The sequence below is a fragment of the Rhinatrema bivittatum genome, chromosome 3 (assembly GCF_901001135.1).
Source record: "Rhinatrema bivittatum chromosome 3, aRhiBiv1.1, whole genome shotgun sequence".
NCBI lineage: Eukaryota > Metazoa > Chordata > Amphibia > Gymnophiona > Rhinatrematidae > Rhinatrema > Rhinatrema bivittatum.
Genome location: NC_042617.1, coordinates 198727472 through 198740838, shown reverse-complemented (window position 1 = coordinate 198740838; position 13367 = coordinate 198727472). Strand labels below are relative to the sequence as shown.

At 41.7% G+C, this 13367-nt stretch overlaps 1 protein-coding gene across 3 annotated transcripts in view; it reads right to left on the bottom strand.

Annotated features, from left to right (window-relative positions):
• The window catches only part of MOCS3 (molybdenum cofactor synthesis 3), a 125920-nt gene that overhangs the window by 5865 nt on the left and 106688 nt on the right, over positions 1-13367 (bottom strand). For all 3 annotated transcript variants that reach the window (XM_029594098.1, XM_029594097.1, XM_029594099.1), the window contains 2 exons: positions 5029-5125; positions 113-220 (listed from right to left, as the gene is read on the bottom strand). In XM_029594098.1, the coding sequence (XP_029449958.1) occupies positions 113-220; positions 5029-5125 (205 nt within the window). The remainder of the gene's footprint in view (positions 1-112; positions 221-5028; positions 5126-13367) is intronic.

Genomic DNA, 13367 nt, shown 5'->3' with positions numbered 1-13367 from the left:
ACTCATTTGTGTGATTCCACAGAAAATAACCACTTAATTTTTTTTCATACTGTGCTAAAAAAAAATTGTAAATTTGATAAGTAACAAAAGCTACAGAAATACAAAAACTTACCTGGGAAAGACATTTCTTCAGCCGTTATCAGCTTCCCTTCAAGAATTTTTTTATCCAAATGGTTTAGGCAGTCGAGGTTTTTTCTCTCTAATTTACACAAAGGGATATCTAGTTTGGTTTATAGGAAAGCATTTAAAAATTGCTGTATGTGTGAAAAGGAAAGCCTTTAACTAATTCAATTGTCTGATATTATACTAAAACAAACAGGACATTATTTAAAATGGAAAAAAAAAGGAAATGACAGCAGATGGGGACCACAGGGCCTTTTCTAATCAGCCCATTCCTGATGCAACACTGCAGAGCCTGCCCAATCTCAAGTTCTCTAAGAGGGTAGCTTTGTAACGTTGGGGGTGACTTAGGTGGCAGCTCTGTACATAAGTTATACCGATGTTCAAAGGAAACTTATGCACACAAGCTTGCTTTGAAAATGATCCCTAAGTACGTGAGCAAACTCACCCGCACAAAGCTAAACCTACTCTTTGCAACATGCACCTTGTGTGTGGATTTTTGCGCACACTTTTTAAAATCAAGCAGGCCAATGCTATACCGTGCACTCAGGGTTGCGCACAAATGGATGTGTATCCATAACCCCTGATGCAATAAGGGGATCAATGCGTCCAAAACACACGTAGCTAATAGCACTCATCACACATAAATACCACGTTGGTGAGGCTATTAGCTAGTACCCCAATATAAAAAATAACCGTGCTCCCGACACACACATTTTAACCCTCAAAAATTAATGCCAGCCCCAGAGCTGGCATTAAGTCTTGAGAAGCCTCAAACTTTTAACAGAAAAGCAGATAATACTGCAATATTAAGTTGAAGGAACCACAGAAAGCAGCAACATGGAAACAAAAAAAGTCTGGATGATGGTCAAGTTTGGAAAATGGACGCTCAGTTTATGAGCGTCCATTTTCCTAACCCGTGGATATGTATGAGTTATGAAAATGGACACTCGTAAAACTGAACATCTATTTTCCTAACCCATGCACAGCCACTTCTCCTAGGCGCCCGATGGTGAGGAGGCACTAGGGACGCACAATTTCCTCTAGTGCCTCCTTTTTAATGCAGCAGCTCTTTAGCATACTTCATCATGCACCCAGGAGAGGTGGATGGTCATGCATTAGGACAGTAGGGGCTAGATTTTCAAAGGGGTACGCGCGTACCCCCCAAAAACCTACCCCAAACCCCCCCCTGCGCGCACCAAGCCTATTTTGCATAGGCTCGGCGGCGCGCGCAAGCCCCAGGACGCGTGTAAGTCCCAGGGCTTGCATGGAGGGGCATGTCGGGGGGCGTGCCGGGAGTGACGCGGCATTTCGGGGGCGTGTCGGGAGTGACGCGGTGTTTCGGGGGCGTGTCCGGGGCGTGGTTCCGGCCCGGGGGCGTGGCAGCGGCCCCTGGAACAGCCCCCGGACTGGAACATGGAGCGCGGCAGCCGGCCCGGCGTGTGATAGAGGTAAGGGGGAGGTTTAGATAGGGCCGGGAGGGTGGGTTAGGTAGGGGAAGGGAGGGGAAGGTGGGGGGAGGGCGAAGGAAAGTTCCTTCGCCCTCGTACTCTTGTTCGTGCCTGGTGCTCGAACAAAAGTACGCGTGTGCGCAGATTTATAAAATCTGCCCCTAGGTGTTTAATCATGAGCGCCCGTTTTTCGCACATCCATATTGCATCGGCCTGAAATATGCACGTAAATCCTCACTCCAACCCCCCCAGAATGCGTCTTTCTCGTGCAGAAAAGTACGTGCAAAATTGGGTTATATGCACAAAACCCAGGCAATTTTATAACATGCCATTTACGTTCATAAAGCCATGGTTTTGAAAATTCATCCCTAAAAGAACTTGGGTTATTTGTTGATTTGTATCTTTTGGATGTATTACTATTTCTGTAATTGCTGCAGTTTGAGTCCTTGACTCAGTTCCTTATTTCTCATAATACTTATTAAGAACAATAATTGGAATTAGTGATTATCTGTTTGGATTATTTGTACCTGCTTGTTGTCACTTTTGGAATAGTTATGCGTAATCAGAAAGTGGTAACTTGAATTCTTACAATTAAGGTGAATGCTCTTGTTTAAGGAATTTAGCCATTTAGGTCAGAGTTTATTCTATAAACAAAAAATGGAAGATGCAGATTTATGAGCTAGTAGTTCTCAGTCTTGTCCTGGAGGCACACTTAACTAGTCTGGTTTTCAGGATTGTCACGGTAAATATGCATGAGAGAGACTTTCATATATTAGACCCATCGTATACAATCTATTTCATGCATATTCGTTGGAGGTTATCCTGAAAACCAGACTAGTGAAGAATGTCTCCAGGAATTATGAATTGATTTAGGTTTATAAGAAGTATTTGATATTCTCCAAAGTCAGAGGTCTGTTAAAGTTTAAGAAATTTGTGAAAATATTTTTTGCCCTATAAATAAAAAAAAACTGACAGTTCAATTTTGATGACTGCATCAACTACTAGAAAGGCAAGGGTAAAAACCAGAAGGTACCATTCTGGGAACTGGTTCCCCAGAATTAGTGCAACCTAGGCAGACATGAACTAGCTCTGCTAAGATTGCGACCCACTGCTCTGGGGCAGGCCAAAAAAACAGGAGGTAATTTTCAAAGGAGTTACGCGCACAAATGAAACATACTATTGTAGTAATTTTTCGAGGTGAGTGCACATGTGAATAAATCCTATGGATGATTCAATGGCATATATTGTAGCAATTTTAAAAAGCCCACTTGTGCATTTATACATTAAAACTCCATGTTAAGCGTGCAAATGCTTTTGAAAATCTGGCCCCAAAATGCAAAAGGTGATGAGGAAAATTGGAACTGGAAGCTTCAGCATCAGTTCCCAACTCTCGAACTTCTAAAACAAGGACTAGAACCTACCATGGGCCTGCAGCAACTTCACAACACACAGCAATTTGTTGCCACCACTAAATTCTCAACTACTCTCTAGAATAATCCTGGTGGTCAGTATATTAAAACCCTAGAATAAACCCATGGGAGAACACTTAGCAGATGCTTCAGTCTTCTATTTACTCCTTTCAAACCCAGGTCCTAATTTACTAAAAATTTTTCCCATAGACATAGAATAGAAAAAAAGCCTTAGTAAATCAGGCTTTCAATGAGAAACATATACAAGTCTCCCGCTGAATATACTCAGCTAAAGTTATTCTGGAAATGTTACCCAGATAACTTTAAATGCAACCAGATGTATTCTGAAAATAACTGGGCAAGGTTTAAAGGTATCCTAGTAAGATTATTCAGATAAATGAGCACAAGGCTATATTCAGAATTTAGCTAGGTAACTGAAAGGGAAAAAAAAAAACCCTTTCAGGCCAGCAGGCCCGATCCCCTTCCCTTATACTTTAAAGTGTGTTGGAGCATAGTGCCCATTTCACTCCAAACTCTGCTTCACCCCTCCAAAATGATTTATTATAAAAGGCTCAGGCCATAGTGGATCAAGATCCCCTCCTCCCACAATAATTGAATAAAGGTCCCCGAGTTCCTTCCTGACCCTCCATCCCTACCACTCACTTACAACCTCCACCCCCAAACCTCCAAGGCCGAACCAGAAACAAATTGTCTTACAGTTCACCCACACGCTTCCAGTTTTGCTCTGTCAGAAAGCGGCCAGGAATGTGGTAATACTTTTGGTTCCCAGCTTGCCCTTGGGGAGTTGAGGGGTTCTGCGTAGGGATAGGGATTGCGGGTAGGTGGCAAGGGTGGAGTGGGGGTCAGGATGGGACCTGGGGAACTTTATTCAAATATTGTAGGGGAGGGGGGCTTTGGGCCACTATGGCACACATCTTTTTTTTTTTTATTTTAGGAGTTTGGTGGGGATTGGGCACTATGCCCTGACATACTTTAAAGTATTTATAGAGGAGGGCGAGGGAGATCAGACCTGCTGGCCTACAAGATTTACAGAGACAGGGCTTTCTCCACCGCAGGACCATCACTGTGGAACTCCATCCCACCAGATTTGCGACAGGAACCCTGCCTCCCCACTTTCAGGAAAAGACTCAAAACATGGCTTTTTATGAAAGCATTTCCTGACGTAAACTGAACCTTAATCAGTCTTTGACTAATCACTAACTCCACAGCATTAGGGCAATTCGTTATTACCTCAAATGCATTGATAGGCATATATGTATCATATGTATCTAGTTAAATACCCCTGCTTCTTTTCTCTGCTCCAAGTTATATTACTACCTTGTTTTATTGTAACTGCAACCCTTAACTTTCACTTGTATATTGTTACTATTACTACTACCTTTTTAATTTATGTTATTGTTATTTATGACCTCTTGTTACCTTTTCACTTGTTAATTGTAAACCGACATGATGCGATACCCATCGCGAATGCCGGTATAGAAAAACTTTAAATAAATAAATAAATAAATAAATAAGATTTGGGTTTTTTTTTTTTTAAAGTTACCCAATTATATTCTGAATATATCTGGGTAGACACCCGGACAACTTTAGGACTGCTCTTGAGAATAACCAGACTTATCTGAGTGACTTACTCGGATAAATTTAAATATCTGATTTATCCAGGTAAATTATCTGCCCTGAAACACCCCTAATTGATCTGGCTCTATTTTATCCAGGTAATGACTTACCCAGTTTAGATGGTTAGAGGAGTCGGAAATTTAAACATTTGGGTTTGTCTGGGTAACTCAAAAGCTGCTCAGACAAAACCCTTTGAATATGTCCTCAATATGTCCTTACGAAAGACATATACACCTGATTAGGGTCCAATGGGTTCTTACACAAACATGCAAAAATTATTTTTATAAAATAAGATGCTAATACAGTAAAAGAAAAAATTAAAGCAGCAACAAGCAATGCTGATAAATATTTACAAGACAAATATGGGATAAAGCTTATCTAAATCATCAATATCTTAAAGCAAAGGATACGAACTGAATGAGGTAGGCGACAGATGTCTACTTCTACTTGTGGTCGAACATCTATCAGTAAATGAGGAACTTGCTCATCCAATATTTTTTTGTATTCCTGAAAAAATATAGTATTGAATGACCAGACACTTCATCAGCTTCAAGAAACAGTGAAAAAGCTAAACAAGAACATCTGAAAACCTGTATGGCCTTAATATCATCCAGTTTATTGAAGCATGAGCTTTCGAGGACAGAGTCCACGTCATCACCCACCTCAATAAATTGGTTAGTCTATAAGGTGTCACTAATCTCTTGTCATTTTTGCTATAGATAAAGCAAGTTTATTAACCATAAACAGTGTTTTCTATAGACAGCAGGATGAATTATCCATCATATATGGGTGTCGACATCTGGTGGCATTAAATGGACCTCTCTATAATAGCTAGTAGAGCTTTTGATCTACTAAGCATGTGTGGGAATTCCCGCTTGGGCGTTGCCACATGAGCCCCATCAGTTGATTTTAGAACTAAGACTTGTTTGGTAGTTAACTTTCCAGGGAGGCGGGTGGCTATTTGGTATGGCTAATTCATCTTGCTATCTACAAAAAACACTATTTACAGTAAGCAAGCTTGCTTTTTCTGTTGATAAGCAAGGCTGAATTAGCCATTACATATGAAGAATACCAAGCTGAGGGTTGCAGCAGAGCGTTTACTGAAATAAGCAACCCGTACCTCACTGTGGAGCGATGACTACTGGGTAAACAGGCTATCCAAAACTGCTTATCCAAATTTACTGTCACTCTTTGATAGATTGCCAGACAGGAAAGGAAATCATGTTGCAGCTTTGCAGATGTCTTCAATTGGTACAGCATGTGGATAAGCCACTGATACTGCCATAGCTCTAACTTGATGAACACTGATGACATCTTGATTTGAAGGTCTGCTAGCCAATAGCAGTGTGCAATGCAGTCTTCTAGACAACTGGACAATGCACATTTGGCCACTGCTATGTCCAATCTGTTGGGATCATAAGAGATGAATAGTAGAGAGTCTGATGATGAGGCTGGGTTGTTCTTTTGTAGGAAGCCAAGCCCCTTTTACAGTTCAGTATTATGAAGGGTTCTCACCTAAGAAAGAACATAGGCACAAGATAGTTTGATTAATATCAAAAGGTGACACTACCTTTGGTAGAAACTTTGGGTGGGTACGGAGCACCACCCTAATGTGAAAGAATTGTGTATAAGACAGAAAATGAATGAAAGTCCTAAGCTTGCTGATTCTTCTGGCTGACTTTACTGCTACCAGATATATTACTTTCCAGGTTAGAAACTTGAGAGAAGCAGATTTCAGTGGTTCATATGGTGGCTTCATCAGTTGTGCCAGAACAATGTTTAGATCCCAAGAACAGGCACTTTTACGACTGTAGGTTTTGAATGCCATAAGCCTTTCATGAATTTGGATACTAACAGATGAGTTGAGAAAGGCTTGCCTGCAATGTGAGCTTGGTAAACCACTATGGCACTGAGATGTACTCTCATTGAAGTGCTGAGAACTGAACCAGAAAGAATGAGCAAATAGTTATATAACTCTTTGGGCTCACATGCAAATGAATCTAATATATTGTGTTGACACTATGTGGAGAATCTTCTCCATTTAAACCCATATGATATTTTAGTTGTTTTCTTGTAGACACTAGAATACCCTTAACTTTCTTTGGTAAAGGTAATTTGGTGATTACTGAATGCTCAATATCCAAGCCATCAAATTGAGTGAGGGAAGGTTGGATAAAAGAGACTTCCCTCTTCTTGTTTTAACAAGGATGGATCTGACCCAAGAGAAATTGGAGGACTGCTGGATAGCTGTACTAGATAAGCGAACCAAACTTGCTTGGGCCATGTTGGAGCTATGAGGATCAGACGGCCTGGTCTTTAAGCACCTTTTGCAGCATTCTGGCTTTCAGTGGAATCGGTGTACCAGTGTACATGAGATCTGCATTCCAAATGAGCAGAAAAGCATCCTGAGGTGATTTGAATTCATTTGGAAGAATGGTGTAAAACTGATGCAAACAGATCAATTCTGGGAGACTCTATAGATTGAACAGTCTATCAGTTATTGACTGCTGTAGAGACCAATCGTATAGTCAAAAACTCTGCTGAGGCGATCTGCAAACATACTGGAGATTCCTAGAAGGCAGGTCATTTGCAAGACAGGTTGATGTCTGCATGCCCATTCCCTTACCTTTATTGCTTCATGGCAAAGAGTCCATGATCCTGTACATCCTTACTTTTTCAAATAGAACATGTCTACTTGGTTGTAGGTATGGATGAGAATACTTTTTTCTTGAAGAAAGCGAATGAATGTTGTTAGAGCATATTAGATTGCTCTCAAATATAAGAGGTTGATTTGAAACTATCTTCCCATGAATAACCATGTTCCTTGAACATAAGAACATAAGAAATTGCCATGCTGGGTCAAACCAAGGGTCCATCAAGCCCAGCATCCTGTTTCCAACAGAGGCCAAACCAGGCCACAAGAACCTGGCAATTACCCAAACACCTAGAAGATCCCATGCTACTGATGCAATTAATAGCAGTGACTATTCCCTAAGTAAACTTGATTAATAGCAGTTAATGGACTTCTCTTCCAAGAACTTATCCAAACCTTTTTTGAACCCAGCTACACTAACTGCACTAACCACATCCTCTGGCAACAAATTCCAGAGATTTATTGTGCGTTGAGTGAAAAAGAATTTTCTCCGATTAGTCTTAAATGTGCTACTTGCTAACTTCATGGAATGCCCCCTAGTCCTTCTATTATTCGAAAGTGTAAATAACCGAGTCACATCTACTCGTTCAAGACCTCTCATGATCTTAAAGACCTCTATGATATCCCCCCTCAGCCGTCTCTTCTCCAAGCTGAACAGCCCTAACCTCTTCAGCCTTTCCTCATAGGGGAGCTGTTCCATCCCCTTTATCATTTTGGTTGCCCTTCTCTGTACCTTCTCCATTGCAACTATATCTTTTTTGAGATACGGCGACCAGAATTGTACACAGTATTCAAGGTGTGGTCTCACCATGGAGCGATATAGAGTTCAGGAAGATCTTGTATGGCCCCCCAACATTTTGTGGGGGCATCCATCACCAATATGATTTGATGAGGTATTAGACGAAGTGGTTATTCCTCCTGAAGGATGTAGGGATCTAGCTATTGGCTGTGAAACTATTACTGTGGTTGACAAGGGTGAAGCGAGCTGGTCTCTTTGGGAGTGGATTGCTGCCATGTGGCCCAGAATGACTAGAACATCTCTGGTTGTTGACAGATTAGTAGTCTTCGGGGATCTGAGTATATTCATCCTTCTGATGGGAGGAAAGCTCTTTAATATACAGAATCTATCCATACTTCAATGAATTTGATTTGTCGAGAGGGAATCAGAATTGATTTCTCCAAATTCACTAGGAATCCTAGAGATTGTAGCAGTTGTACTGTCTTTTGATCCCGCAGACACAACAGTGAGGCACTTGGTGAATACACTTAGTGATGCTGAGAGCCCGAAGGGGAGCACTCGATGTTGACAGTGGGAAGAGTTTACCATAAGTTGCAACTAGATAAAATGACATAGTGAGACATATATGAGCCACCTTCCTCACACAAAGGGGTATAGGTACTAAAGCTTAACATGCTTACTGAGGCTGTTTAGCCTATACTAAAAATATCATAGTCTAGTGTGCAACTATTGGTCTAGGGTGCAAGCTACACCAGCCTTTCAAGTCATTAGCAGGAATATGCTAAAGTTAGCATGTACCAGCATGTCAATGAATGATCACTGTATATAATTGAGACTTTAGCGGGTGCATGCAAAACAGCATAGTATACTCTCCTCTCCAGGTACTATTTAGTGTGCACTTGCTCATGCTTACCATGCATGCTAGGTCCTAAAACTGTCTAGCTGCCTCTGGAAATCCTGTGCTGATTGTCCCAACCAACATCTGATCCCCCAGTTAGCAGCAGCATCATACCTGCCCCAAAGGTCATTAGACATCCCTCTCCATCAGCACCATCACTCCTGCCCACTCCAAATCACCATCAGACATACCCCAACCCCTGAGAAAGATTAAGACCCACAGCATTCCACCTTCCCCCCTCTGAATAAGAGTGTACCATTCTAGAAGGTCTGGCTCTTCATCGGAAGGAGGGACATGAGAGCCTTCCTGCCTGGACCAAAAATTACTAAAGACCGCCTAGCAGCATCATTTGGTGGCTGTAGAATAGTAAGCCCTCAATTCAGAGGGGTGGGGCAAGGGTCTGGGCTTTGTGGGGAGGATGTGCTTCATGTTGAGGAGGGCTCAAAGGGTATTCTGCAGGAGGTGCAAAGGAGGGGGAAAGAATGATGGTGCTGATGGAGGAGAAATAATGGATGGACAGGGTGATGACGGGTGGGACAGGGAAGGGGGAGAGATTGTCAATGGAAGGGCTCAGGATTCAGGGAAGAGGAAATACCCTTAAATGGTCCTTTCACTTTAGCACAGGAGATTTCCAGAGGCAGGTAGCATGCATGCTGTACTATTTTGGGTTAACGTGTATGCTACACACTTATAGAAGCAATTTATTTTAGCATCTACATGCTAAAATTTAGTGCATAGCATGTTAAATGCCATTTTACCATGCATATTATTATTTTTTCTAATGTGCATTCTAAACATGTTTTAGCATGTGCTGAAGTGCTTCAAATAAAGTATTAGTGAATACAAATCAAAGTACATTGGCTTCAATTGAAAGGGGTTATGGAAAACAATACTTTGTGTGAGAAATTTGTGCTGGACATTCGTGCTCTTTGTCCTTTAGTTGGTTTTAAGAAAATATAACTTGTGCCAGCCACATCATCATTGTTAATGTGATGTTTTCACAAGAGAAATAGGAAGGGGATCTCAGCTAGCCATTAAAATAACATGGCCCTACCATCTCTTTTCTCTGCAAAAATAGGATCTGCACATTAATGCATCCAGCCATAAGTTGTATTTTTGAAACTACACAAGGAAGGTTATGGAAATGGATTAACATGTCTTCCCCTACAAACAGATTTAACCCATAACCTGCTTGAACTGGATTATTATTACTAAAAAAATTCTATCTTTCAACTTTGCTCCAGTTCAAGAGTGTTTATAGAAACTTACAAAAGAATGTAAGTCTATCTTTACTGCTCAATTTACTTCCTTCTGGCTAGGTGGCTTACTGAAAATGGCCCCTATTGTGTAAATATAAATATATGCAAAAAAAGCTGAGCCCCTAAATCAGGGCTTCCCAAATTTGCCCTGGGAACCCCACAGCCAGTTGGGTTTTCAGGATATCCACAATGAATATGCATGAACTTATATAAAAGAGATCAATTATTGTGCAGAACAGCAGTAGTATCAACCATAGTTTTCTGCCATAAGTTCAGCACATTATTTCATATACTACAATCGTATCTGAAAAATTGAACCAAACCATACCATTCATAAAGCCCCTGAAGCAGCCTTGTGTGAAACTCGGCCAGAGTTGGGCTCTTTTATCAAGATATATGTGCAAATAAATTATCCTCATCCTAAGGTGACTGGTCTGTCTTACTTTCTATTTGCCATCTGGCTTTGACAGACCACCTTCCAGTCTGTTTTGTGGGACCCTCCCTTCTAAGGATCATACAAAAAAATTAAGACACTGGGGGGTGTCACATGATGTGCTGCTGAGAGGCAGACATGTTTGTGAGTAGCACCCCCAGCTGATTCAGTATATTACGCTATAATATATATTCTCTCAGTAATTTTCTTTTACTACATCACGGCAAGATGTCCAGAAAGTCTATCCCGGCAATGTGGGTGGAAAAATCGGCTAAGCCCCGGTGAACCACTAAACAATCCATAGCTGATACTGACTGTATGTCAGAGGAAACGGGCTCTGATGAAGATAGCTTAATGCCTCCAGTTGTGGCGGAACAAATCGTGACGCTGCAGAAAATGTTTGATAAATTCTCACATCAACTTATCCAGAATATAGATAACAAACTCGCTAGGGACACTAGCGCGTCCCTAGCACCTCTTTTTTGACGGAAGCGGCGGCTGTCAGTGGGTTTGACAGCCGACGCTCAATTTTGCTGGCGTCGGTTCTCGAGCCCGCTGACAGCCACGGGTTCGGAAACCGGACGCCGGCAAAACTGAGCGGCCAGTTTTCGACCCGCCAGTCGCTGGCCCATTTTAAATTTTTTACTTTTTTAAACTTTCGGGACCTCCAACTTAATATCGCCATGATATTAAGTCGGAGGATATTAAGTTTTTACTGCTTTTCTGTGCACTTTCCCGGTGCCCGGAGAAATTAACGCCTTTTGGGTAGGCGCTAATTTCTGAAAGTAAAATGTGCAGCTTGGCTGCACATTTTGCTTTCTGAATCGTGCAGGAATACCTAATAGGGCCATCAACATGCATTTGCATGCTGCGGGCACTATTAGGTTCGGGGGGGGTTGGACGCACATTTAGGACGCGCTATTACCCTTTACTGAATAAGGGGTAAAGCTAGCGCACTGTACTGTATCGGCCTGAAAGGAGGGTGGAACAGGACGAATTAGAGCAACAAATTAAAGTACTCAAGGACAAACACAAGCAAGACTGTTCTAAGCTTACATATCGCAAACTGATTTTGCTTCGTGACAAGCCTAAAGCTTTGCAAGTGGATGAGGTAGAAATATTTATGACATTTTCGAGACAGAAATATTATGAACATGATAATAAGGTTGGCTCCTTATTAGCAAAAGCTATAAGGCCATATAACTAAACCTCATTAATTTATGGAATCCGGGATGGCCACGGGAATATTCATCACTTACCTCATCAAGTTAATGAGATATTCGCTTCCCAATTTCTAGTTTTTATAGGGCTGTTCCTGCCCCTGATAAGCAGGAGGTACAGGATTTTTTTTTTATCTCCCCTGGGGTTATCCAGGATATCTGAGGAAGATAAGATATGGCTCTCTACAGAGATTTCTACTCTAGAAGTGACTAAAGCCCTGAAGGTGTTAATGGGGAGGAAAGAGCCGGACCGGATGGGTATCCCCTAGAATTTTATAAAGCTTTTGCGGAGTTGCTGGTGCCTAAATTGGGGGAACTGTTTAAGGTCAATGTGGGATCTCTCAAAGAGGCAATGATAATGTTGATACATAAGGCGGAAAGGGATCCTCTGGACTGTTCTTTATATCACCCTCTCTTATGAATGTGGACATTAAGATCTTGGCAAAAAGCTGTGCATGGAGGAAATTATCCCTGATTTGATTCACCCTGACCAGACAAGGTTTATTAAAGGGAGGGTGTCGGTTCATAATACACGGTGCCTGATTAACGTGTTGCTTCGAGCTAAATGTAAATCGGTGCCGGAGGCAGTTATTTCCATGGATGCGGATAAAGTATTCGACCAGGTCTCTTGGTCCTATATGTTTTTGTCATTAGAACAGTTTGGGTTACCTAATGACTTTCTATTCTGGCTTCATGCTATATACTTACCCAGAGGTGAGGGTTCGGATGAATGGGGTAATATCTCCTCGCTTTAAGATTGAGTGGGGCACTAGGCAGGGATACCCTCTCTCTCCCTTACTCTTTGATCTTGTGGTGGAGCCACTTGTTCAGGTAATTTGGACATCGTGGGAGATAGAGGGAATCACTTGTCAGGGAATCACACATAAAATCTCATTATATGCGGATGATGCATTGGTGTATTTAACCAATTTATCCTGCTCCCTTCCAGCAATGATTAGATTGATTACTAGGTTTAGCAATCTTTCAGGATATCTTATCAATTTCCAAAAGTCTAAATTGATGTTACTGAGACCAGCGCGTTGGTTGCCTCCAGAGGCTCGCCTTTTTAGACAGGTAGATTTGGGGTTCCAGTACTTAGGTATCTGGATATTGAGAGAGAGTACTCAAGTCTATATGGGGACAATTATGTATGCATTTTTTAAAAAATACGGTTGGATTTAAGACGATGGACCTCCCTCCCCCTGTCTCTTTTGGGCAGAGTTAATCTGATTAAGATGGCAATTTTACCAAGATTGATTTACCCCTTTATGCATCTCCCGTGTGATATACCAAGAAAGGCTTTTCAACTGTTAAGGGGGGACTTGACCAGTTTTATTTGGCAGGGGTGACCGTCTCGTTTAAAATACGACTTGTTGGTAAAGCCACAGGAGGCGAGAAGGCTTGGACTCCCAAACTTTATGTGGTACTACTGGGCCTGACGACTAGCCTGTCTCTGGACTTGGGTGGGAACAGTTGAGGCGAAGGCTTGATTATCTTTAGAGGAAAATGGAGTACATGAGTGTAGTTTGGCCTCCCTGTTGCTTATG